The following is a 27251-nucleotide window of genomic DNA, read 5'->3' on the forward strand; positions in this document are numbered from 1 at the left end:
AGTAAAAAATTGCAATTGTGCAGATGATGTGCTGCTGTGTGCTTATTCGGATGCTAATGAGTTTGACATTAGGGAACTCAGAGGGTTTACAGCTACTCCCTTATGTGATTCAGTTCTTTATTGGCAATCTTTGAGAAAATAAATGGAAAATGTATTGCTAATAAATACATAACACGATAGGGTATTAGACAAAAAGCCATTACTTTCAGGATTTAGAAAGAGCTTTGCTCACCAGTGTGACTGTTTTCCAGAATCTTTTGTTTTATGTTTGAGTATGGCAAACAAAGGGGATAGGCAGGTGGAAAGCTTCAGAACTCTTTTTGAACTGAGGATGAAGTAGAATAAGCCAAACACATTTGTAGAGAGAGCGCTTTTTTTTTTTTCAGTTGCAATCAAACATAAACTAAGAATTCTCAAGGCCCTGTGCTACTTTTCAATTCTTGCATCCTGTACAGTAACCTACCCTATCACTCAGTTTTATCCGTTTTTCCCCAGGAACTACAGTTGCTGACTTGAGTTGAAGAAGCATCTGCTTAATGTCCGGTCAAAGCTTACAAGCAGTAATACAGAAACCTATGGTTAAAAAGCCGGCACTTCAGTCTCCTGCAAAGGGTGAAACACAGGACGAGAAGAATCTGCAGGGAGGTTGGTGGCTTGTGTTTGAAAATATCAGAACCCCTATACATACAGATTGTAAATGTGCTTTGATATATGTGGTGTTTGTATCAACAGCCCCTCTCTAGTATGCTGAGTGTACTACACTGAATTTTCAAGTTTTCTCTCAAGGGCCAAATGGCCTGAAGACAGACTCTGTACGCATCCCTGGGACCAAGTATAGGTGATGCAGCTCTGTGTATTATGTCTGAATGCAAAGTAAACCAAGGGCCAACTGTTTCCATGGAAAGCAGGCTAAAACATTGGCAAAAAGCACGAGTAGCATTTTATGACAGTCTCATTAAAGAGAGCCCTAAATAACAAAGGGATGAATTCTGAATCTGTTTTTTGTGACTTCTTGAGTATAGCACATTCCAAATCTTATCTGAACTGTTTCTTTTGATGATTAAAAGTAAGAATAACAGTAATAATAACTGAGAGCCCTTTTATCCAATTTCACCATGAAATTGAAGACATAATATATTTAGTTTGGTGATAAAGACAAACATGAACTTGGCTTACCTTAAAAAATGTAAAAATCTTATTCCCATTGATGTGTAATATAAAATTTTTTGTTCTTTTTAGAGTTAATTCAAATTATAGGTAAAAGTGTCAATGCATTGTCTATTGTTCACATCAGTGTTTATTAACTAACGCTCTTCGATTTATTTGTCCTACCTGGTATGCTTTCCTTCTTTTATTTTTTACCTTAATAGAATGAATTTCAGGATTTCTCATTGAAGTGGACAAAGACATTTAGTCACTCCGACGGAGCGGGACAAACCGAGTTGGCACACAAGTCACCTGCAGAAAGAGAGAGGTAGGGCAACATTTTTATTAAAAAGTATAATAGGGGCCACCTAGTGGCATAGTGGTTAGGTCTGTGCTGTTCGGCTTTGGCAGCCAGGGGTTTGTGGGTTTGGATCTCGGGCATGGACCAAACGCTGCTCATCAAACCACACTGTGGTGGCCACATCCCACATACAAAATAGAGGAAGATTGGCACAGATGTTAGCTCAGGGACAATCTTCCTCACCAAAAAAAAAAGTTGAATATATTGAAAGGAAATGAATCCAATCAAAGCATTTATGTAAAGGCTCTCCTCCACAACAGTGCTTTATCTCTGCATTTGCTTTGAAAGAAATTTATTGTTAGTGCTGAATTTAGAATTGTAATTTTTGTCAGAAGCATTGTCACTTTAATATTTAAAAATATTAAACAAGTGAAGTCCTCTGAGCCTACAAACCCTTTTGCATATTGATTGGCACGTGTTATTTGTTCACACACATTTGCCCCTAAAGAAAGGTTCAGCATTAAAATAGTTTTAAAAATCCAATTTGAATTCATTTGTATTAGAAATCAGTTTACTTAAGGATTAAGAGTAAATTAGTGAGATGTTTTAAAAGCATGTTTTTTAAAGCACTGTAGATGACTTCTAGAGTTAATTCCTACAAATACTGAAAAGTAAGGAATTAGATTGTCCTTGGGAAAAATCTACTTAAACAATTTATCCCTACATGAATGAGCTTGTTTTCTAACATTAACATATTTTGCAACACATGCATCTCAAAATATCAGCAAGCAAAAATTTTTACGGCCCTTTTAGGGTGTTCCTTACATGAATTATCCTTAAACAGGTCGTATTAAAAGAAATTTTTCAAAAAGTTTCCTAAAACATGAAGCTGATGATTGCCCCCTTGTCTCCCAAAGCTGTGACTCAGAGGCCGTGGTCTGGCGACTAATAGAAATCCTTGGCACATGTTGGCTACCTAAGGGAATAATAGAACTATTTGCTGGAATCGTTTGGCAAAAGGACACAAACGTGGCTTTGGTTTGTATTCAGCACTACCAGTTGTGCAAAGTTACAGGATGAAGTCTACACCAGCAGTGACAACTCAGAAATAAGCAGCGAGAATCCAAACAGATCAGTGTCCTTCCAAAGCTCCCCAAGCTTGCCTCAGGTCTAAGATTTCTTTTATTGCAGTGCATTTCCAAGTGACTCTAGAAAATTCCCTTTGAAAATCACTTCATCTATGGGGGATGTGCATGCAGTTGGACCTCAGGAAGACCTTTTTCTAAAGAACTGTGCTTAATCTGACAGCAGACCGGATCTGCTTCTTCCTTTGGTTGTGGTGTTTCTTGGGAGTGGGAGCGATTAGAGGAGAGAAGGAGAGTTATCCTAAATTTAAAGGGGAGACATCATTTAATTCTCCAGCTTTCTATACTGAATCAAAGACAGTACAATAAAAGACAGATAGCAACAGAGAGTTGAAATCAGGGATAGTGTGCCCTAAATAAAGGATTCTGAAAATGTTTATTTTATTTTGGATAAAGGCTTCAGAAAAAGTTAAGAAAATTATTAGTATGTCCTCACAGGTGACGTAAAAACCTCTGTTTAAAAAAACCTTTGTTTTTTTAAAGTTTATTTTCTGAATCACTCTTCCTGAGTAATTGATAAATGTATGAAAAGAAAACAAGAAAAACATAAAGAAGGTAAGAACAGAGAAAAAACATACTTGAACATTCTGTCTTAGTATTCTTCTCAAGAAGTCAACTATTCTTTTAATGTCACAGCTTATTTTCCCCATCTTTTCCCTGTGTAACAGGGAAACATCTTTTGCTGCTATTTTGGGCTGATCCAAAGCTATGTTTAAAACAAAATGATGCCAGAATCATCAACAGAAAGGGCACTCAGTGCAGTGTTCTTTGTTCTTCAATATGGCTAAATTTCCTCCAGAGGTACTGGCATCATCTAGTTGTTTCATTTTCTGGGTTTAGCCTTTTCCAACTTCCTGAGTTTCCCTTTGTCATTTTTTTAAATTGACTTTTGGAAAGGAAACATCCATGGAGGATAAAGGCTCCTCATAGAGAGGACCCCAGGACCTCTTCTCAGCAGCCACAGGGCTTCCTTTCACCATGGCCATGAGTCCCTAGGATTGAAATGACATTGCGCAAGAGTAATGTGACACAACTTTCAAACCTGAGTTGCCAGTTCAAAAATCTCAGGAGAGGAACACAATGAAATCTCGCTAAAAGTGGAAATTCTTGTTGAATGTATACAAAGGACTTCTCAAATTAAAGGAGCTACCTGCATGAGATTATATATAACTAGATAGTGTTAAGATTAATTGTGTAAGGATTTTGAGAAAGTGTCTACAAAACCTATGGTCACCAAGGCTTTTTCTATTAACTCAAGACTATTTATAAACATATATTGAGGATGTCAGTGTCTAGAGTTCTCATGAAAGGAGAAATCAAACAAACGTTACTAAGAGATTTGTTTTATCCAATTCTTAAGAAGCGGCTAAATATCGACTTGGAGGGGTTTTGTTTTGTTTTGGCTTTGTTTTTGTTTTTACCACTAGGTTAAAATAGAATTTTGAGTGAAAAATAAAATCAAAGGGAATGAAATCTCACATACCAGTAATTTGCTTGCATGAATGAAAGCAAAATTGAGTTTATGAATCCTGTGTCCTGCTCCTTGAACTTCTCCCTCCAACAAACTAGCAATTCCTGGACTCCCTCTTGAGCCCAAAGGCAGGCACCAGACCTGTGCATCAGGGTGATGTGGCTGAGAGATATGCTGAGCGCTCCTGATGGAAGCGCCAGTGAGAAAAGATGGGCAAGTACAAGTTACTAGGAAATCACTGTGTATACCTGTGCATGGGTGTGTAAGTACATAAAGATGTTAAATGAGAGCTGCCCAAGTTCAACTAAGTAGTTAAATTTATTTTATGGTCATTTTTCTTCTTCATTGCCTATCTTCTTATTTCCATTGTTTGTTCTTGCATGTCCTTCCTCCAAGTTTTGCTTCCTTGCCTTCTTAATTTTATAAATGTCTTTTCCTCTTGCCATTTCTCCTTATATTGACTCCTGTCCCCAGAGAACTGGAGAATGAAGTCTTCTTAAAGTTTTCTTCATGGCTTTATTATGAATTAGATACCAAGTAAGAACCATTTTTCCCCCTTTCTATATGAATGCCATACCTAATATGTCCATACTCATGGGTTAAATGAACTTTTCTTGAAGTAGTTTTAGATCATGAAAAATAAGAGTGGCAAAGCCTACTTTTAATATTCCTATCTCTATGAGAAGTAGATTGTCAAAGCCAGGAGGAACTCCTTATAGGAATCTCTGAAAGTATCTTCTCTTGTTCCTATCCATAACAACAGAATGAAGTAGATAAAGGCCCTGAGAAACTGGGAGAAGGACAGCTTTTTAGAAATTCAAATCTCTGTTTTGAGAAAAGAAATGACACATTAAATTTTACAAGATTAATTGCAAATTTTTCAATAGTGTTTGGGACTTAGGCAATAAAGATGATCAAGTCTCCTTTTCTGATAGAGAAAACCAATGTTCCCAGTGAGAAGCATGGTTTTCAAGATTGCAGCACAAGTTATTTAAGTCAGTGTCCTGAATCAAACCCTAATCTCTCCTATAACTCTGGGAGGATGTGAAAGGATGATAATCCCACTCTCCCCTCCCAGGTCTCCCACGCACTGGGGTAGAAATCTCTTTCCGCCTTTAATCAACCATTCACTGAACGAGGTGCCCACTGAATATGAGGTTTGATTTTACAAAAATTATCTACCCATTGGCAATTTATTAAAGTCTGTGAGAATAATCCAAATGAAGAATACTTGGAAATTTCTACTCCCATATACAAGGTTTTAAAGAACAAAACTTATTTTCAAATTAAGATCTATGAGGAGGGTAAATGTTAAAACCTTCCACCCCTAACAAGAAAAGCATATGTGCTTCAGGTTTCTGGTGTTCTTATTCCCCAAGAAGCTATCAGACGTGAGTAGATACTGAACTTAGTAACTTTTATTGTTCTTCAGGTGTGCAGGAGGGAAAGAAGGTGAAATAATGAGTTTTATATTATGGCCTTGGTCCATTTCAGTCCTGCACTTTGGCCCACAAGTTAAATTTGAAAACCTAGTTTTATGAATGAATTACTAGTTTTTAAAATGTTTATAGAGGACATAGATGCTACACCAACAAGAGGACAATAGCCCCACAAAATGCAATTAGGAAGCCAATATTCTAAGCACAATCGAGCAGAGGTCCATGAATATTCATGCATTCCTTCCAATGACTGTAATGGGGAGGTGGCTGCATGGTGTGGTGACAGAACAGTCAGGTCCTAGGACAGCTGAACTGCAAAGTAGAATTAGTCTTAAAGCTGCTATAAAGGAGGTTAGCTTTAAGTAGCTTTCTGAAACTTTTGTAAGTGCCTACTGGCACTGTTTGCAGTCTGAGTTACAGTTTAGTAAAGAAACTCATGGAGTTCAACCTGCACTTGCTTTTTGGGGGAATTGTTTGGAGTGGTCGGGGAGAGCTAATAACACCTGTTTGGCAGGCTACGTTAAACTCGTGTGGAGTCGATGCTCACCCACAGGAGTAGCTTCCTCAGAAATAGTTGCTGGTTTTCATCACTTTAACCCTCATGCTACTGATCTCTCTTAATCAAGTGATTCATTTAGCACATGGAGGGGAGTTTGCATGAGTTGGGCCACTTTATATGCAACAGAGGTGCTCATGGAGGAGGAGGATTTCACAATGCAGTGCTCACCATCCTGAGTAAACCAAGCCATTTTAATCCTAGGCAGTGTCACATCCATCATAAATTCATGTGGTTTTAAAAGAAGGAAAATCTACAGTAAAAAAATGATCACCTCTATTTTACTGTTGTTTTCTCTTATTATGTAGTTTTAAAATATTCATAACAATGGACCATTTTATTCAGATAAAGCAACTGCTGCTCAGTAAAAGCAGTGAACACTTTTTGTTTGCTAATTTAAAAAGCAGTTCAATGATTGGTGTGGTGTTTATTATGAAATGATGACAAAAGAGTACTGGTGGTTTTAATAGTTTTAGCTTACGAGGGCTGTCGTTAATTTTGTCCATAGTGTTGCAGGTGAAAAAATGCACAATGGATAAATAGTCTATATTGGTTTAACTGAACATAATATATAGTGTGTTCTGGAGTTGTTTGTCTCAATAGACTATAGTAATCAAAAGTAATGAACCTATTATGTGCAGGACCTTGGAGAGCGTCGAATGGCAGTAAAAGTGTGGCACATAAAAGGTTTATTAAAGGAAATTAAAGTCCATCATTGCCACACCTGCTCCCCTATTATAAGTCTATGGCAGGTCAGTGCCTTCAATCACAACTCAGCCTCGGAGAGCAGAGATGCGTCTCCCATTACCATTGCAGTCACACCACAACCACGCGAGTGTCAGGATTTAAGGATGGCAGCCACGGAGAGCACCTTCTGCCTGCTTCTGATTTTCAACCAGCAAAACAACTTCTCTCTATTTAAGAATTCCTTCTGATAATGTGAAAAAGTGGATTAACGTAAGAGATGATTAGAGGATTCTAGTGAAATGGATGAGTGTAGTCAGGTCAGACTCTATCTCCATGTGGACAAAAACAAGCTTTTAAAGACTTTGCATAGCTTTGATAATTTATTTGATTATGTTTAAAATATTCAGTATTGGCGTTTTAGGGAATTTGCTACTGACACATACAACACTCAAATTTCACCTTCCTTATAGATTTGGATGATTATAACCAATATTTATTATGGAACTCTGGGAGTAAATGTATGTCATTGTTGGTGATCAGCATTTCCAATGGGACTTTGAAGTGGTGGCATGTCAGAGGTTTGCCTTCATGTTGCTTTTTTATATACAGGGAATTATCTTTTCTGACTTAGAAAAAGTCTAGAAATGCAAAGGAATAAGGCTTTAGTAAATTAGTCTGAAATCTTTTGGTTTGGTGTTTGAGGTTTTGTCTCCTTCACAACGGCTGTTAACCCGACAATCCTTTTTTCTATCTTTGTAATGCCAGAAGTATTTGGATCACTAGGAAACACTTATGGACAAGGACATCTGCCCTCTTGTCACTGTTCCCTCTGGTTCCAGCATCTATAGAAGTATTTCTAAAACTTGGGGAATGTGAGGGCAGCCCCAGCTCTCTCCCTGTAGACTCAGAATGTTGTACAAGAGCATCAAGGCTACTGTCTTTTTCATAATGACCTTCAGAACTTTTAAAGATATGTTTTCATATTTTGGTCAATGTCAAAGGAATGACCTCAGGACTTTGTGTTCATGTTACAGATGGATGCAGACGCTGAAGATAAAACGCTGTGTACCCGCTCTAAAGGAACCAAAGGTGAGTTAGCAAGCAGATTCCACGACACCGTGCCCACCACACCATGAAATATGGGAGCTCCAACGCTTAGTCCCTAATGTGTAGTAGGAATGATTACAACTTCCTCAGGGCTTCATTTTTAAATCACGCTAGGACACTGGATCATGGCATTGAAAGGCAAAATATTATGAACCAGAAGTTAAAGGACTCAGAAAAATCTGAATGATACATGATGCTAATTTTTACAAAATGCAGTCATGAGTGGATTTGAACATCATGCAAGACAACATAAGGGTCAGCAAGGGAAGAATGCTTCATGGAGACCTTCAGATTATTGAAGTGACCTTTAATGGCCAAGGGAAAAGACCGAATTGTTAGTGTATTGCCAAAGCAGGTTTTGGTTTTTATGTTATCTGGTTTAGTGGCTCCCAGTCTAAACTTAGTTCAAGTAAAATGATGATGTTTGTTTTTTGACTGTCCCTGCTGGGAATTTCCAGCAGCTCTGCAAAGTAATGTTTGAAAGGTTTAACTTGCCGGTTATCCCTCTCTTTTTGTAACCAACAGATGGTAATGTAATATTGAAATATAAACAGGCCCTTTGATGATCTAAACATCTGGAAAACAGGATTGACTGGCAATAATACCCCTTAAGGAAAATAACTTTTATTATAATTAGCTATATTTTTGTGACCCTTAATTCTAAATGGAAAACTGTAGGTTCACCATGGCATCTGAAAACACTCTGGGTAGCTGTTCCCTACCCAACTCTTCTCACAGTTGGGCAGCCATCATGCAATCTTTTGGAAGAGTTTTGAGATTTACACTTGAAAGAGGCTAATCAAATGGAATTCTCTCATTAGCTATGTTTATATATGTAGTCAAGGTAAATAATTCCTGTTTGAGTAAAGTCCAGAATCCTCAGATTTTTAATAGATTCCAAGATGATTTTTTCAGTTAAAATGTAACCATAGTTATCATTAGCCATGACAACCAAAATGCAGAATAATGTGGTATAAGATATGGAACGTTTTTCTAACCAAACAGAAGTTTTACACTCGATAGTTTTCCAGTTTTAGTTTAAGGTACTTTTAAAGTATTCACATCATATATCCTAATATTTAGAATGCAGTATTTCTAAATATTAGATTTTTATGCAGCAAACTTCTCAACAGAATACAAGTTTAAGAAAAACAATTTGTGTCATAATTTAGGATAAGCTCACATCTGCCATAAATATCAGCATTTGAAGGACTCTATTTGGGTTGTTTGAATCTCCTGTTTTGACTTCTAAAAGCGCACTACTCTATCATACTTTTGAAATGTGGGCCCTTTAATTTGCAATTCTTTTTGGACTTCGAATTCTTTTGGCACATACATATACATCCTTAAATAGATCCAAAATGTTCTTCGAGAAATGAAACAACTGTTTCTCGTGTAGCATGAGTAATCTTAAAACCACCTGTTGTCTCTCTCAACATGCTGCTTATCCTCATGTAGGCAGGTATTTATAAACATGAACTTCTTTAGTTCCCATCATTTCAGTCAGAAAAATCAAAGCATTTTTTTCTATAAATTTCTTGTCTTTAAAAAGATGTTGATATTAACATGACTGCAGCTTGTCCTCCTCTTTCTAGACATAGGAAATTTATGGAACAAAATCTTGGGACATATTCATTAGTAAAACATTGCCAGTTTTACTTAAACACTTATTTAATGTCAATGAAAATGTAAACAGGACTTTTTTGAAAACATTCCTATAAGCAATAAAATTGATTTAAAAAATAACTCAAGTCCTTGGTGCTCCTGTAATTTTTCAATGAATCCCTAAGGGCGGGTATTTGGAAAGTCCACTCCATGACTGCAAGGTCCCAGCGTCGCCAAAGACGCTAAACCCAGAATCATCTGTTCTGGGCAATATTCATCTTTCCTCTTGTCTCCAAAGAACCAGAACCAGACAAGATCAATCCACCCAGTGGGAAATAAGGCGGGGTCTGTGCTCACCTTTATTGGACATTATCTCTAGGTGAGTGAAAAGTTTCAGTTATACACTTTCAAAATTATAAACTGATTTTCCTTTTGTTTCTTTTTGTCAACAGTGCCAATGGATTCTCTAATTCAGGAGCTCAGGTAAGATTTTCCCGACATTACTTATTCTAATATTGATTGGCATTAATTATTAGAATGTTTTGTACTTTTGAAGACTCAGAATCCCTGTTTTAGCACAAGGAATAAGCCAAAAGGCTTATTTCACATAGCCTCTGTCTATTCACCAAAGAAGCAGAGAAAGGGAAAAACTACTGAGAGTTGATTGAAAACAATTCAAGCTACTATTTTGATAACAAAACACAACAAACTTTTGCCATAATGTGAGTAATTTCCCGCTTTTCTCTGCAGAGTGTGTGCTGCCTCTGTGTACACACCTTGCATGTGGTTTGCTTTTACATTGATGATAAGTGAAGAACTGAGTCTTCATCTGTGAACCTGATCAAGAGATAATCCAAGTCCTAAATTCTCCACTTTTTTTTAATTGTTAGATAATTCTATCTGGTAAGCACATGATTTTTTTTTTTTTTTTTTTGAGGAAGATTAGCCCTGAGCTAACTGCTGCCAATCTTCCTCTTTTTGCTGAGGAAGACCGGCCCTGAGCTAACATCTGTGCCCATCTTCCTCTACTTTACATGTGGGCCGCCTACCACAGCATGGTGTGCCAAGCGGTGCCATGTCTGCACCCGGGGTCCGAACCGGTGAGCCCCGGGCCGCTGAGAAGGGGAACATGCGCACTTAACTGCTGCGCCACCAGCCAGCCCTGCACATGATTATTTTTAATGTAAACATTTGAAGATAATGTGACTGACAGGTTTTTGGGTGTATCCACGCATTTTCACTTTAGACACTGTGTGTGCACCTCAGGCAATATTTTGAAAATTCCACCTTAATAGGTTTTGCAGAATAAACTTTAATTAGATTTTCTTTCAGAGTCTTTGTGAGGTGTAGTTAAAAAGAAAGGTACATATTTAAAAAGAAACACATGCTGAAGACATATTTTCTGTACTGGTGATATTTTTTAGCAAAATTGTGTCAGGAACAAGATAAGTCCCTTGTCTTTCCTCTAGGTTTGCTCTTACACACCCAGAAAGTCCCAAACCCACTATAACCCAGCTTTCTGAAAACAATGCTCTGATATGTGTTCCTCAGGGAAATGGTTGAAAACTAGAGGTTATATAACTGCCTCTGGTACACCTGGAAATTTGTAATGTATGCATTAACAATTTACGTAGTTACTTTTCCAGGCAACTGTGCTCTGCGATTTCTTGAAGCAAGAGCTATCTTAGATACTTCTGCGTTGCTTAGGATTCCTTCTGTCAGTTTGGGTTCATCTCTTTAGTGGAACACCTATCTATCCAAACTGAGTACAAGCTTTCATGCTGATGCTCTTCTCTGTGGAAACTTGTTGGTAGGGAATCCATGGCCCTGCCTACGTTGTTGATTTCATCACTGGCAATTTTACATTTTAAACTACTTTCCTAAGAGCAGAACAAATAGTGCACCCATACATTGGGACAGGAGTAGATGACTGAATTGTCTGGGTCACTTAAATTCTTGCTTTTTAAATCTGCTCTCATTTAAACTTCCCATCTGTTTAGAGACTTTATGTCTCCTGTAGAATGATCAAAAGAAGTTTAAAATGAGCGAAGGCTCCGAGAGCGTGAGCTGTTTGCCACACCAGGGGGAGGTTTCCTAGTGGTCCACTGCAGAAACAGAAACAGGCGCCTGCGAACTTGTGGTCGCCTCACCTGCTGAAGTGACTTTTCAATCAGAGTCGTTTTTGGAAGTCGAACTATGCAGGGGGGAAAAAGGCCTTTGAGTGATGTGTCTTGAAAAATAACTTAAAAAGAAAAGAGAATTTTAGTGTGTGCTTTGGCCTAAGGAGAGATGTTTAATTCATAGAGAAAGAGGAAGGAAGTAGCAAAGAGAAGTGACTTTGTGAGGAAAAAATGTCTAATATAACCTTTCTGAAGAAATAGAAATTACCATTTAAACACTTGATTAGCATTAATAATGATAATAAAACTAATATTTATTGAGGTCTTATTGTGTGCTAGACACTCTTGAGCGTTCTCTTTACCCTGTCTCATTTGATCTTCACAAGAACCTTATAAGGTAGAAACTATGATATTTCCAATTTTCAGATAAAGAAAGTGAAAATAGTTTATGTGAATAGCCCAAGATAACACAACTAGTAAGTAATGCAGACTTCTGACTTAGAGGGCAACTTCTCAAATGCCAGGCTGTGCTTTCTCTCCTACACAATGAATATTAACTGTCCAGAATAGAAATCAAACAGAAATGACTTGTGTTCAAGTCCTCAGCAGCTGGATTTTTAAAATTCTATAATTTAACCTTTATGGTTTATTTTTCAAAGCCTAATTTTCTGAAATTCATACAAAGAATATATTTTAATTAAAAATAATAATGTTTCCTATTCTACTCTCTAAAGATTATTTTTTGTCAGATATTCAGTTTTACCTCATTTGTCATTAGATCAACTCAGACAGCTGGTGATAACTGCTCAGAAAATTCATAAACAAAACTAATTTACCCATTTTTCTTTAGTAAAAACCAGTTTGTAAAAATTACTGATTATTGTTAACGTTATAATTACTTGTTTTCAACAGAACAATCAAGCTGAGGCTGAATAGGTCCCAAGTTGTTTCTTAAATGGTTTAAGTTGACCCAGCTATAGACCCTAATTATCGTTCTATATCAATCTTGAAAAAAAGTTCTGATTTATATGGGATGTTATATTTTTAGTGTCTTTTTAATTTTTACAGCTTTATCCATTTTCTGCAATTGCTCCCCCAGTTTATTCCAGAGATTTGTTGTGCTCCAGAATCCAGAATTTGTTGCGTGCCTGAACTCTCAGTATCTTAGGAAAAGTATCATGTTTTCCCTGGTGTAAAAGTTATGGCTATTTTGTAGAGAACATTGGCAACTTTATTTAGCTCTTCTTTTTAGAATGCAATAGACATGTTATTGCTTCTAAAGCTACTACTTACAAAACTAGTAATACAAATGAAGCTAATTTAAATATATTGTATATTGTTCATGACACTAATAAAAATTGATACTGACATTCTCATCTTCTTATTGTACTCTATGTCAGCTACTATCATCACCATTAAAAAAGCAATTTATAACCACAGGCTCACCTTTAATCTTATACCTTATTAGCATTTCCAGTCTTTCCTCCAACACAATTCAGGTTACAGGTGGTGTCGAGAAGACTCTCTTGCATCTTTCTAAATCATGACCATTGTATTTTCTCTGCTGTTTTCTTTTATTACTGTTATCCTTAATCCGATCTTCATACAATTGCATCTACTAATATTGGTAATTGTCTCATGCATTGGTGAAGTGTTTTACATCAGTCCAGCCCCCTTTTTCATGTCTTAAGTATTTAATAACATCTTCTATATCCATGTTAGCAATATGTCTTTCTAAATATTATAGTCAAACCTATAAATTAGAATCCAAAAATTTGACAACTTAAAACCCATTTTCCTATAAGCTACTTTGAGGGGGAAGTGAGACTGATAACTAAAGAAGGTGATGATAAGGATTTAATTTAGAAGAGAAATGTCCATCTAGGGACGCCCGAGGCATCACTGTCCATTTGCCCACTCTCCTCCGTCTTCCTCACCCACACCTCTGTGTACTAGGTAGGCTGGTGTTGAACATGCAACTTTGAGCCATGAGACAACTTAATCATCCCAGAGAGATTATTTTGTTTACTGTTCTGTACTTACTAGGGTAAGAAAGTGTCTTCAAATTTATTAAGGATGCTTCCAACAAGAATAAAAATTTAAAAAGGATTTGTTGTTTAACAAGAAAATTCTGTTAACTATAATGCTATCATATATTCATGTGCTTACATAGCACTTTATAGCATTTAGCATTGAACCTGCTATTGAGTGGGCCTTCAGTAGGTGCCTATTGAGTGAATTGTTGAAATAAAACATAGTGTCTAATTGGATCCATACAAGAAGCCTATAAGGTAGTCAAGACAAATGACGTTTTCCACACTTAACTCATGAGCCAAGTTCAAGCAAGTTAAGTGCTTTATATCTGGTGTTTGACTAATAAGTGACTGAACCAGAGGTAGCACTTAGGTCCCGTCTGTGGTCCAGTGCAGACCCCATGCCTCCCCATACTCATGGTAGTCACTGTGTTGTCTTCCATAAATTCAGGCCCCAGCATTCCTTTTTTTTCTTTAAATAGACTTTACTTTTTAGAGCAGTTTTAGGTTCACAGCAAAACTGAGCAGAAGGTACAAAAATTTTCCATATACCCACCGCCCCCTACACACACAGCTCCCCCATTAGCAACATCCCCACACCAGAATGGTTCGTTTGTTACAATTGAACCTACATTGACATAACAGCATTCCATTTTGTCATCCACATTTTGGGAAAACATTAATTTAAACTTTATTTATAAACTAATAAATCAAGTTGAAATATATCGGAGCTACAAATTAACCTCACCACATTTTCTTTATTCACTGCACTGCCAATTATAAAGAGGCCACTGTCCATTCCTTCTAGATTTTTTCTTAGAATTATGTGATTTCAAGTCTATATTGAACGATCTGGAGATGACATAAATATCTGTTTATTCTATTTGTTTTCCCTTTCAAAACGCTACCTCCCAGGTGGTGAGCTATCACGAGCCTTGTCTGGCAGAGACTGATTTTACAGTGTGGGAGGTGTGTGTCACTTCACATCCACCTGAGGCCAGTGACAGGCATTTAGAAACGGGCCAACAATGGGCTCCTGTCCCTTCATAGCACATTGAACTTAGAGACCAAATGGCTATGTGTTTTCCAGTTTGCTCAAACACACAGACACACTATGTACATGTATATATGTGTATGTATATATACACAAAATTATGATTACACGGGACAAGGCCCTGCCCAACTTAATTGTATATGTTTTATTTTAAATTATAATACCTCGATTTCAGAAAAATACTATGGGACTTATAAGTAAATATCCAGAGTGGAGTTTTTCAGAAAAAAATAAGAACAGGAAAAAGTGCTTTGTTCACCTTACCTTTTTTCTGTGTTCAAATATTATCACAAGGATGTTGGTGGCCTATGTCAACCAATGGGTGATGGGAGTCTAAGGCACTAACATCTCCAGAAATCAGACATTTGCTAAAACTGTGACAAAATGCCACCACCATGGGCTTCACTGTGGCTTTTGGATTTGCAGAGCTCACCCACAGAGATAACTTTTTCATCCATTTAGCTTTTTTTTCTTGTAACATAAATTTTTTTACACAGCAGAATTTGCCACTCTTGATTGAGGAATGAATATTTCCTTTGCTATTTGTTCGTTCAATGCTTGTTCTGCACCAGTATAGTACTGGGTAATATGGTGGAGACAAAATAAATGGCATGAATGTAATAAACTCAGGAATTATGTAATAGCATCACTGTGGGTGACATAAGAAAGTGCTACAGGCATTCAGAGGCAGAGATCACGTCCAACTCGAGAATCAAATATAACCTTGGAGCCTGGCTGCTCAGAGTGTCAGCATAGCAGCATCCCCTGGGAGCTTATTAGAAATGCAGACGCTCAAGCCCACCCCAACCTACTCAACCTGCATTTTAGCAAGATCTCTAAGTTATTAATGTGCACATTAAAGTTTGAGAAAAACTAACTTGGACTTTTCTACTTACTTGAAAAAGCTCTTCTCTTCCTTGATAATTTTTAGTGGTTAGTTGGGTTGGCAGAAGAGTCAAGTGTCCGGGTTTCTTTGGAATTTTCTTGGTCTGCGAATTGTTGAGTTAAAGTTAATGACTGCATTTCTATTTGATGCAGACCAGCAGAATACTGAACAAACAATGTTGACAGTTGTGTAGCATAACGCACAAGACTTGGTCTCCTGCAAGATTTTGTTTTTACCTCTTAGAAGGGTTTGAAATCAACCAAATCTTCCATAAATATTTCTCACAGATCATTAGAAGCAGAATTTATGTAAGGATGCTTTTTTTTACTTTTGCTAAGGAAGATTCACCCTGAGCTAACAATCTGTGCCAATCTTCCTCTATTTTGTATGTGGGTCGCCACCACAGCATGGCCACCTATGAGTAGCATCTGCACCCAGGAACAGAACCCAGGCCGCTGAAGCAGAGCATGCTGAACTTAACCACTAGGCCATGGGGCTGTCTCTAAGGATGCTGTTTAAACACCATTTTGTATGGTTCCATAGCTGACTCAATAGTCATCTAGAGTGTTTTCTCACAGTATTAATTTATTACATCTCAAACAAAATCCAAAATCTCTGTCAACATCCATATGTCACAGGACTGTTTTGCCACTTTGATACATTGGTAACTAATATGCTAAGGCTTCTTTCAACTTGCTCAGGCTCTTCACAGTTTATTTGTTCCTTTTGGTCAGTATCTTGTCATCCTAATGTGCCCTTGAACATCTCTTAACACAACACTCAGTTATTTAACACTATTTTTTGTTTCTCCTCAGTCCTCCTTGAAGGACTGTGTTAACTTTAATCCTCAAGTGGAGCACCTCATTTTTTTTTGCTTTTATCTTTTAAGTAAACTATACACATGTGAAGTCCCATTTCAATTAATTATATGTTTCCAAACATAATATTCCTGACATCTTGCAATCTTTTTCATCTTAAAGTGTGAACTGAAATAAATGTGTTCCACAATGTTGACAAATCACTCCCTAAAACTAAAACATGGTGTGCTTTAGTTTTCAATATTTCCTCATAATGGGTGACTTCTCATAACTAATGCAAACCTTCACTTTGAATTTGACTGGTAGTGGAAAGAAAAATGGGTTAATAGCAGCACCCTGGGTTCTGCAGGCTGTGTCACTTTGAAGAAGTGCTCAAATATCAAGTCTTGCTGCCTTCTTGACTAATGAAACTTTTTTCTATGTAACACTTTCAGTCCTGGCCTCTGGATTCCCCTCTCTTCCTCCCCCCATCTCAAAGCATACTTAAATTTCACTTCTTGCTTTAGTCAGACATATCTTCTGAGTTCATCTTTGTCTTTGAGCTTCTTCTTTGCCACCTTTTCCTTCCAAGATCTTTCTCCTTGTTTATGTTGTCCTCCTTGAAGGAGAAAACACTTTTTTCTAATCACTCCCATCTCCAAATTTTGTTCTTCCGATCTCATCACCATTCTACTTTCTAAAGGAAATCCCATGCCTAAAGCAATTTTTTATTTTTCTTTTTATAAAATGCTCTTTCCATCTCAATTCTGTTACAGGCTATTCCTGGAAAAATTCTTTTTTTTTTTTTTTATTTAAAGATTTTATTTTTTCCTTTTTCTCCCCAAAGCCCCCCGGTACATAGTTGTGTATTCTTCGTTGTGGGTTCTTCTAGTTGTGGCATGTGGGATGCTGCCTCAGCGTGGTCTGATGAGCAGTGCCATGTCCGCGCCCAGGATTCGAACTAACGAAACACTGGGCCGCCTGCAGCGGAGCGCGCGAACTTAACCACTCGGCCACGGGGCCAGCCCCCCTGGAAAAATTCTTTCCTTCCTCTTTCCCATATGGGATTTGTACTCATCCTTTAAGGCTAATGACTAATGTCATCTCCTCCATGAACTGTCCCCATGACCTTCTAGGCTGACTAATACTTTTTCCCATTGTGTACCCAAAGCACTTCTTTTCTTGTCTGTTGTAAAGCACTTATTACTTTGAATCATAGCTATTTTATTATTCATTCATCCATCTGTCCACCTATTCAAAAGAAAGCAGATCCCCTGCCTTGAAGTTTACAGTTTGTTTGGGGAGACAATAAAAGGGAACAAACTATAAAAAAACTTTAATTACTCGTATATAATTTTTCTCTTTTGATACACTGTCAACTTTTTAAGAACAGTAAATTTATTTTTTTCACTGTTGTATCCCTAGCACATGGAGTTACTTATGAAATATTTTATTTTGCATTGTCTACCAGTGTTTGTTTTGACAATAAATAATGTAGTCAGTAATTTATTGTAAAGGAATTTCTATTTCATTTATTGATTCTCTATAAACTATCTTTAAAATGCCTACAACTTCTTTGCTTCCAAATTCTTAGATTCTTTCCCAATTCCTGTCCCTTTAAAGTCAAGACCATTTAGCTAGCAAAGCTTCCTCTGGCCCCTTAACCACAAACCAGCCTACTTTAGCTGTAATCATTTCTAATTCATTTTCCTACTGTCAATAAGTGTCTTCCTCTACAAACACATTTTATGAAAGTTTCAAATATAAAAGTGAGATTCTCTTAACTCTGTTAACTTCTGCCTTCGTCTCATTTGGTCATCTTCAGTCACAAGAGAAAACAAAACTGGAATAGAAACACATATTGCCCATTTCTGAGTTGCTTGTATGAAGCAATCAGCCAAGTGAGTCTGTAGACAGGAGTGGCCACATGCCACAAGGTCAGAAAGTAAAGCCACTGCTGGACATGTGAATACTTAGAAGAAATCGAGGGCTGGGGCAGCCAGGTACAGAGCAGGGTAGATGAGGAAGAATAGCTTTTGAGCATGGATTTTCTTTAAAGATCCTCACAGTGGTTCTCAGCCTGAGGCATGGGAACTTACTCCCATCTGTGGGGGAGACACACACAGGGATGATTCCCAAAGTGGGGGTGGGGGATGTATCTCTATGACTCATTTCAAAATCAGGGCCGGGGAAGTGAAACTTGTGCAGAGAAATGATTGCAATATGCCCTTGGAGGCATCCTTCCTGCCTTGTGGGAGTCACAGAGTAGACTGTTCTTCCAGGTTGCCCTTGTTAGAATAGAGAGAATTTAGACTTCTAGACTCCTCAAAGTGTCGATGGTAATTGCTCCAGAGCCTCTAAGGACCCTGTGTCCTTGTAGTGGAAGCTGACACAAAGCCTACAGTCTGTCCTGTAGGTTCACTAAGTGCTGGGTTCCTTGAAGGAAGGGCTGGCAGGCTCACTCTTCATGGTCATTTTCAAAGAAGCTTGACTTCCCGACAGGACATGCCCTCCGACTTCCTCCTGTCTCACTGACTGTATCTTTAGTTCTCACGACTAGTTCTCTCTCAACACCACCATCTGTAAACAGTAGATCCCCCAGGGTGCATCCTTGAGCCTTTTTGCTGGTGTTACCTTGGTGATCTCATTCAGGCTTTCGATATATCTCTCTTCCCTGAACCTCAAAATCATATCTCCAACTCTGGAGTCAATATGTTCATGTGGATCCCTCATGGGTATCTCCAAAATTGGAATCACCATCTTCTATAAATTGGGCACACCCCCAGCTTTCCTCATGTCAGTAAACAGAAGTACAAAAGCTTTGGAGCCATCCTTGATTTCTCTCTTCATACCCCATTTACAATCTCTCTGAACATTTTTATGGCTCAAATTTCAAGATAAATCCTCAATCTGACCATTTGTATTGCAATTACTCTACTGCCCACTGCTATCACCAGGCTCCCAAACCATTATTGCTCACCTGAATTACTGCAGTGACCTCCTCACTGATTTTCTGCCTCTGTCTTTTGCCCCTTACAGTTCACTCCACAAGGCAGCCAGATGATCTTGTTAAAGTGAAAGTCGGATCATGTCAGCCCTCTTCTCAAAACCCTCCAATGGGTTTCCCTTTTCTCGAAGGAAAAGGCAAAATGCCTACTCTGGCCTGGTCTCTCCAACTTCTCCATTGTTCCCTGTACACCTAGGCCCCTCTCTGGATCAGACCTACTGATACCTCAGTCCTTTACACGCTCTGCTCTCTGCCTGGAACGCTATTCCCTGCATAGCTGCATGTCTCTCTCCCTCACTTGTTTCGGGTCTTTCTCAAACTCCTCAGGTCAGCAAGGCCTTCCCTGACCTTAGCCTTTAAAATACCAAGCTTTCATTCCTCTGCTTTTTCCATTCCCCTTCCCTGTTTTATTTTCAGTGAAAGAAAATTGATCACCTTTTAACATGCAGTACAACTACTTATTACCTTGTTTCTAATCTGTCTCCTCTCTGACAATGTAAGTTTTCTGAGAGCAGGAATTGTTATCTTTTATTTCATTGGTAATATTCCCAATATCTAGAATAGTGCCTGATGCACATGAGGTGCTAATGAAAAAATAGGCATACATGTGTTCTGGAGTAAGACAGGAACTCGCAATTTTTTAAAGGTAACAGCCTAAATGTGAAAACACGGTGTGATAATTCCTCTAAAATAGATTTATGGAAGGGAGCACAACGGAATGAGTGGCTAATTCTGGCTGGGGATTTGACCTGATTTAGAAGGATGGGAATGTATCTACCCAGGGAACTCCTACAGGCAGAAAGCAGGGAGTCTGCAAAGATGAGTTAAATTACATTGAGTGACAGACTTTTCCTGGTGCTTGGCCTGCTGTGGGTTTGGGTGGCTTGTGGCGGGGCTCAAAAGAGAAGGGACAGATAAGAACAGAGACTGTCCCTTGAGTGTATATGAGAGCCAATTCCCTCCATTACTTCAAACCCTCTTCCATTTGCCCATCCTTAACAAGATTTCCATATTTTAAAAGCAATGAAAAATCATGTTATTAAAAGAAAGCTTATACTCTAAGATTCAAGTGTCTTCAATTTTTATGAATTTATGCTTTAATGAATTAAGCTCTGATGTTCAGTTTATTTCTATATCTAAAACAGAGTAGGATGATTTTTTGACAATCTCATAGACCAGGTCTGCAAATGGGTTTTTAACCTATGATCCCTATTAACCATGGAAACATCCTTATAAGTAATGAATTACAAGATAACTCCCAGAAGTTCATCCAACCACTATGTGGATCAAATGGGAAAATGAGTATCCTGAGCCCATTCATGCCTGAAGCACAGCCTGTGTCTCAGGAACTGTGCAAGCAACTTTCCATATCCTGTTTCATAGGATGGGGACAGGTGGCTACTGTCCACGTTGTCTAGACGAGTGAACTCTTAGAAGTGGGATCCAAGTTGCTTTGGTATTCTCAGGGAAGCTCAGTTATATAATATTCTAAATGAAAATATAAATTAAAATAAAGTTACTTGATGGAATATTAAACTAGGATGCAGGCACTGGCAAAATAGTCACTCACTCCTACCCCTACTGGTGAATGGAAATACAGGGGCATCCCGTGAGGGGCCCTACTGGGTTGGAAGATGGCAGAACCCGTGTTGGGGCCAAGCCTGTCTGACTTAGTGGGGGCTGGGACAGAGGTAGGCCAGGAGGGCTGGGTCATCGGAAGCTCTGGTGGCGGATAGGAAAGCAGCGGCAAGCACAGAAGGGATTGGATTACAGGAAGAGAAATGTGGAACCTGTAGGCTTCATTTTTAGTTGAGAGCCTCTGAATCAGGGACAGCCTTTAAAAGCAAGTTACTTCTGATTCAATAGGATACTTGGTTGCTAAAACATTCCACAGACTTGTGTATGTACATATATATATTTACACATACTCACACATAAATAGCGAGATATTACACATACATTTATATATACCTAATTGTAATACCATATCAAAGAAAGTGATCCCTACTAATTCAGTACTCAGTTGACTATTTTAACACGTGATCCTCCTTTTAAACGTTACTCCAGCATGGCAGCAAGTTCTGTGAAATGATTCATTATATGTTTCAGTAAAGTTGAGACGGATAAATGGAAGCATTCCAAATATTAGAAAATGCTTTTTCACAGGAAAGACCTTGTATATACCTCTAGGTTTCTAGGTTTTTAGTTTAGGGAGCCCAAAAAAGAACCTAGATTTATGGACCAAATCTCTGCATTCAAGTAAATGTCAAGAAATAAAATTGACATTTATGATAGTAGTCGTAAAACAGCCACATGCTCTCAAAAAGTCTTTTGCCATAGTAATTTTAAAAGCCCAAAATTACCATAGTACTCATTTTACTTGAAGCTCTGTCTTTGTGTTTGTGGATATGCCTGTTTTGTTTCGTTTTCCCTCAGTGGGTGTCCCTTTACCTCATATTGGTGTGTCTGTGTCTCCTAGTCTTTCCCTCTCTAAGTTGTCCTGGGTGTCTTCATTTCTGCTAGCCTTTGACTGTCTAATTGTGCTCCCCCCAACTCCCCACCCCATGCACACATTCTTAGTTTTCTTCCTCTTTCCGGCCTCTCTGAATTCCTCCATTCTACCCCTTCCATCTCATACACTCTCTCCCTCTCTCTCTCACTTTTCCTTCCTTTCATATTATCTTTCGTCTTCTGCAAGTTTCTACTCTGAATGTTCATACTAGACCCACACTACTTGAAAATGAGAAAACCATTCTTTTGAACATTGAGAAATAGCTATAGTAGAAACCACAACAGGAATTGCCAGAAAAAGAAATCAGTGAATAATGAAAAGGCCACCATTGATAAACTCTGTTCTGGATGACAAAAATAATGTGACTATCCTTCTTACTACAAAATAATACAAATATAAATAATATATGATAAAACTGTTCATATATAGATTTCATCTAGAAGTAAGGAATTAATTCTATTTCAAAAAGAAAGAAACTACTATATTAGTTTCTAATATGCAAGAGATGGTTATAATTATCCATTGCATGTAAAAACATTTTATACTTACCTCAAATTTTTAAACTTATATGAAGCTTCATTCTCTGTCATTTTCAATAGCCATTCAGAGCCTGCTCCTTAGAAAGAGTTGGTGTATGTACATCTTGGGAAAAAGAAAAGAAGAGGTTCGTACTGGAGAACAGAAGGACACCTATAGTTCACTCATTACAGTACTAATTAGATCTTTGTGTTTCCTGATCTTCCTTTAAAGCCCTACCAAATTAACTCAATTTTACTTATGTCGCCCTGGTTTGAGTGGTTCTGGGAGTGACTGACCACAGTAACAAATAAGCTCCAAACCCCATCATTAATGATTTTCACTTTGTGAATTAATGGGATCATTTTCACTAATAAGGATGTGTCTGCATCCCAAACATAAATGGGAACTTGGTGTTTGATAGATCTGGACATGGTGCATAACAAAGATAATTTCTTTCTAAGTTGTCCACAATAAACTTTTGTTCCATGTTGTCTGGCTAATTCACATGATTTTGAGTTCATTCACATAATCATGAATGAAATATTAATTACCTTTGTTATTTTTGTTCAAGAGTAACTTTAGAGCAGATTTTTTTTGATGTGTATTTTACAATCACTGTCACTTATTCTGTTCTGATGATCCCCTTCAAAAATGAATGCTCAAATGGGATTTTTGAACTGGATTTTGCCAGTGCCTCGATACTGATTTTCATTCTATTCAACAAGCTCCATTAAAACTTAAAGTTCTCATTCTGATTATTAAATAACTGCAATTCATTTTGAATTATAACTATTACGATGAAGTTAACTGTTTCTTCTTTCCTTAGAAGTGTGCATGAAAGGGTTCTGTTTCTCCTCCAACTGCAGAAAGTGCTCCCACAGTGTAGATGATCATAACAAGCATCAGTCACATCTAGGAAGTCCCAGGCACCATGCTGTACACACATATATAAAGTATAAATAAGTATAAATAACATACAAATAAAGTGTAAAGTCATGGAGAAGACATACAGCATGTCAGTCCACACAAGACTAACACAGACATTCGTGGAACAAAATAAAATAAGATATTGATTAAATGGCAGGAAGAAGGAAGCTTTTCTGCATCATTCATGGGGGTGATTTGAAAATACTATGAAGATACTTGTATTTAAGATTTCTTTTTCTTTCAAGTTTGAGGTTTGGAGCTCAGAACCCTTCCCCCTAGGGAGAAGCTGAGCCAGCACATCTGGTTCCCCCACAGAAAGCAGGAGGAACCCTGGCAGACGTCAATCTAGTCGACCCCGCCCAGGAAGTGGGGAGGGAGGGCGCCTCCCAGCCCCCTACCTAAGCAACGCCAAAGTCTTTTGCTTTTTTAGTTTCTCCTTTTTTGAAAGATGTTCTGCTAACAAAATTTCTGCTGGTAGCGCTATTGCTATGTAAAATTATATAAAATATTGCGCTAGGGAAATTAAAGGAAGGCACACTATATTTTCTTCTAAAACTAGGTATTTGTGATTAGACAAAAAAATGAATATGTATGGTCTTATCTTATACTAACCAAATGCACAAAAATACAGTATTTTTATCCTCATTATCATGGAAATTCACAACTCTTATTTTATTTTATTTTTTATTAGGAATATAAGCTGCAAGTAAAAAAGAAAGAATTCAGATTATTGACTAAAGTAAAAAGAGTTACTTTCAACTCAATCCTACAAATGCATTTAACTTGAATTGTCAAGAGGCTATTATTACTCAACCATATTTAGTTATTTTAGCAGATACAACTTATATTAAAATGCTTATCATAGATCAACTAAGATGATGTAGTAATCTTCTTTTAAAGTTTTTTTTTTAAGAAAGGCTTATTTGAAATATCTTCTCAATATATAATAATTATTTTGGTAAGGCAAACATTATGAACCATGTGAATTCATTTTTGTATTTCTTCATAATCAAAATAAGATCATTTATATTTAACTTTTCTGAATATTTTTAGTTTTATACTGCTATTTGACAAAAAATATAAAACAACATATATTTTGTTTTATATACTTAAGAGAAAGTATTTGGAAGTATTACTCAAATTAAAATAATGAACAGTCTGGTTTAATGAAGCCAAATTTACCAGCAAGCAGCAACAAATCTCCCCTTGTATTTAAAATATTCCTGAATTCTTTGTCTCCTGATTCTAAAATCCACATAATAATCATTTCTTGCTGTCTTTAACTTTCTAATTTTATCTTCGTATATCCCACTTCTGTTCTCTTGGGAAATCCTTATGATCCATCATATTATGTTTCTGAAGAGGCCCGTGAGCTGTTTATATATTGCATGGCTGAGCTATGGCTATACATTAACTGAATTGCTTAGTCAATCTATAGGCAATTCAAAAGAGTGTGGTTGTACCCACATTATTGAACTGAGATACATCATTTGTCTTTGGGTATAAATTGGAGGAAATTTATATTTTATGTTAGACTGTATTCCAAATTTTGATATATTATTTTGTATTTTAGTTAATGATTAGTTCTTTCTTTAAAAAATTTGGTTCATGTGAGGACTGAATTATCTTGAAACTACATGATTGTGCTGTATTCTGGGAGAGCAGAGTTTTGGACTGATCAATTCATAATGTCATGGTCATTTGGTCAATCTTCATGTGGATCAACTAGAATTTCTTGACTTACCTGCTACTGTTAGCTTACCTTCTGTCTCTTTTTTGACTGTCTTACAAAAGCACACCCTCAGTGGTGAGGGGAACTAGGAACAGAAGCTTGCATGGATCAGTGAACTTTGGTTCCAAGGAAGGTGGGCCAGCCACCTCATCTGTCCATTCAGTGGGTTGCTTTTTGATGCACCTCCTGGAGAAAGGCAGGGCCCTAGGTTCATGTTTGCACTGAAGTCATTTTTATATGCTTACATCTGGGTGGAGTTCAACTTTAATAAACATCTACTGAGCATGTTACTGACAAGACACAGGCCTTATGTTATACACCAGAGATGTAAACATGAACAAGAAACAGTCTATGTTCTCTTGTAGATGTTTCCAGGGTACTGGGAGAGATGATTACAATTTGGAGGGTTAAGTTTTTTTCATGTTACTTGCATTTATATATATACTTAGATTTAATAAATATTTAATAAGCACCTCTTTTGAAAGATGAAAAGCCATCAAGTGGAAACTATTTCACTTCCCACCTCCGACTTGCACTTGTACCTCTCTCCTGTTCTCTGCTGTTGCAGAGAAGGAAGAAGAGGCCCTCGTATTAAAGGCTGGGCCCTCCACCTGTGCTTTGGAGCTCTGGCCTTCTTTGGGGCCCTTTGCACTAGTATCGTCTCTTTCCTGTTTCCAACCACTTCAGAGAGTTAAGTTTTATAATCATGGTAAATACCAAACACGATGGTGGCATAGAATCAATATGTTTTGACAACGTTACTGGAATGACATCTCAAAGGGGGCTGTATTTATCCAGAATGGCAGGGCCACAGGAGGTTTGTGGGAGGTCTTCTTAACTCCACTTATTACCTCAGGATTCAGAGCAAGTTATTTTTAATTATTATTATTATTATTATTATTATTGCAATGTGGCTTTTAATGGCTTGACTATTTTATGAAAAAACTGTTGTGAATGTTATGCAATTAATTTATCATTAATAAAACTTAATCCCAATTAAATGAGGAAAACCCAACTATTAGCTTTGGCCTTAGAGGAAAAAAATGCTCCTCTCTTATAAACCTGATATTATCAAGTAACCTTGCCAATGGAATCAGTGTTCCATGACAGCAAACCAACCATCGATAAATAGCAACAACTTAGATGCTGAATTTATGACATGAGTAATAGGAGAAGCTTAAATTATAGGTTTACTTCTGGGCACATGATAACTTGACATAGCTCTGTAAACATGAGCATGGTCACAAGTTTCTAAGACATAGCTGAGAGCTGGCTCATGAATTTCAGGGACTGTCCTCACAGAATGAATGTTATCTCTATAATCCTCACTGTGTAAATTTGTCATTTATGGTAGCTTTTAACTCTCTTTGGAATCATGAGGCCCATTTCAAATGAATATGGGACTTTAACTTTTCTACAGAGTCCTGCCTCCTGATGTCCTAAGTGTGGTCAAGTAACCATTGCAGTTTGTCTGGGTATCCACAGCACAGAGTGCTGGGCCAGAGGATTTCAAGAAGGGAAGTGACCACCTCCTCCTCGCCTGCTTCCCCCCGCAAAAAAGAGTGCAGCGGGAATATAGCATTGCATCAAATGTGACATCCTGTTGGGGGGGGAATGACTACATGTTTGCCTAAATTCTTACCAGAAATGATTTAGACATTTAGGATAATCTGTTCATTTTGTGTAAAGTACAGTGGGAAAATATTGAACACTCAACTCCCTAAGGCATAATATCAAGATGACATTTTCTTTTTTGAAAAATGAGGTTTAGATTTCAGTAGGTGGTATTTTAGATTGTTAAAAGGAGGCTTACCTGTTAAAACACAGGGAGAAGAGTACCCTTCCTGTCTATTTCCTCTTTGAGTGCTCTCTCACATATTGCTTGAGTCACTCATTTCAAACTTAACTTCATATTCTCTCGTCAGTTATTGTTGTCTCATGGGTTTACTTTCTCTCCTAGTTAGATTATGAGCTCTTAACAAATAGAGACCGTGTCTCATACTTTTATATTTTTTATTATACTGAGCTAATAACAAGCTCCTTGAAAAAGTCACTGAAATACGTCAATTTTTTCAGATTTTAAAATTGAATATATAATGATAAAGACTCACCAAGAATGGATATCCCAATGAAGAAATTTGGAAACCATATGTCAAAACAGTACACTGTATTGTCAAATAAACTAATATATTTCTCCACCATTGGTC

General features: G+C 37.4%; 1 protein-coding gene across 3 annotated transcripts in view; it reads left to right on the top strand.

The window, feature by feature from the left end:
* Positions 1 to 506: 506 nt before the first annotated feature.
* The window catches only part of ST18 (ST18 C2H2C-type zinc finger transcription factor), a 98355-nt gene continuing 71610 nt past the window's right edge, over positions 507 to 27251 (top strand). For all 3 annotated transcript variants that reach the window (XM_014843745.3, XM_070481298.1, XM_070481297.1), the window contains exons 1-4: positions 507 to 645; positions 1371 to 1474; positions 7780 to 7834; positions 9910 to 9940. In XM_014843745.3, the coding sequence (XP_014699231.2) occupies positions 7780 to 7834; positions 9910 to 9940 (86 nt within the window). In that variant the 5' untranslated portion in view covers positions 507 to 645; positions 1371 to 1474. The remainder of the gene's footprint in view (positions 646 to 1370; positions 1475 to 7779; positions 7835 to 9909; positions 9941 to 27251) is intronic.

Source organism: Equus asinus, chromosome 12, assembly GCF_041296235.1.
Source record: "Equus asinus isolate D_3611 breed Donkey chromosome 12, EquAss-T2T_v2, whole genome shotgun sequence".
Classification (NCBI taxonomy): Eukaryota; Metazoa; Chordata; class Mammalia; order Perissodactyla; family Equidae; genus Equus; species Equus asinus.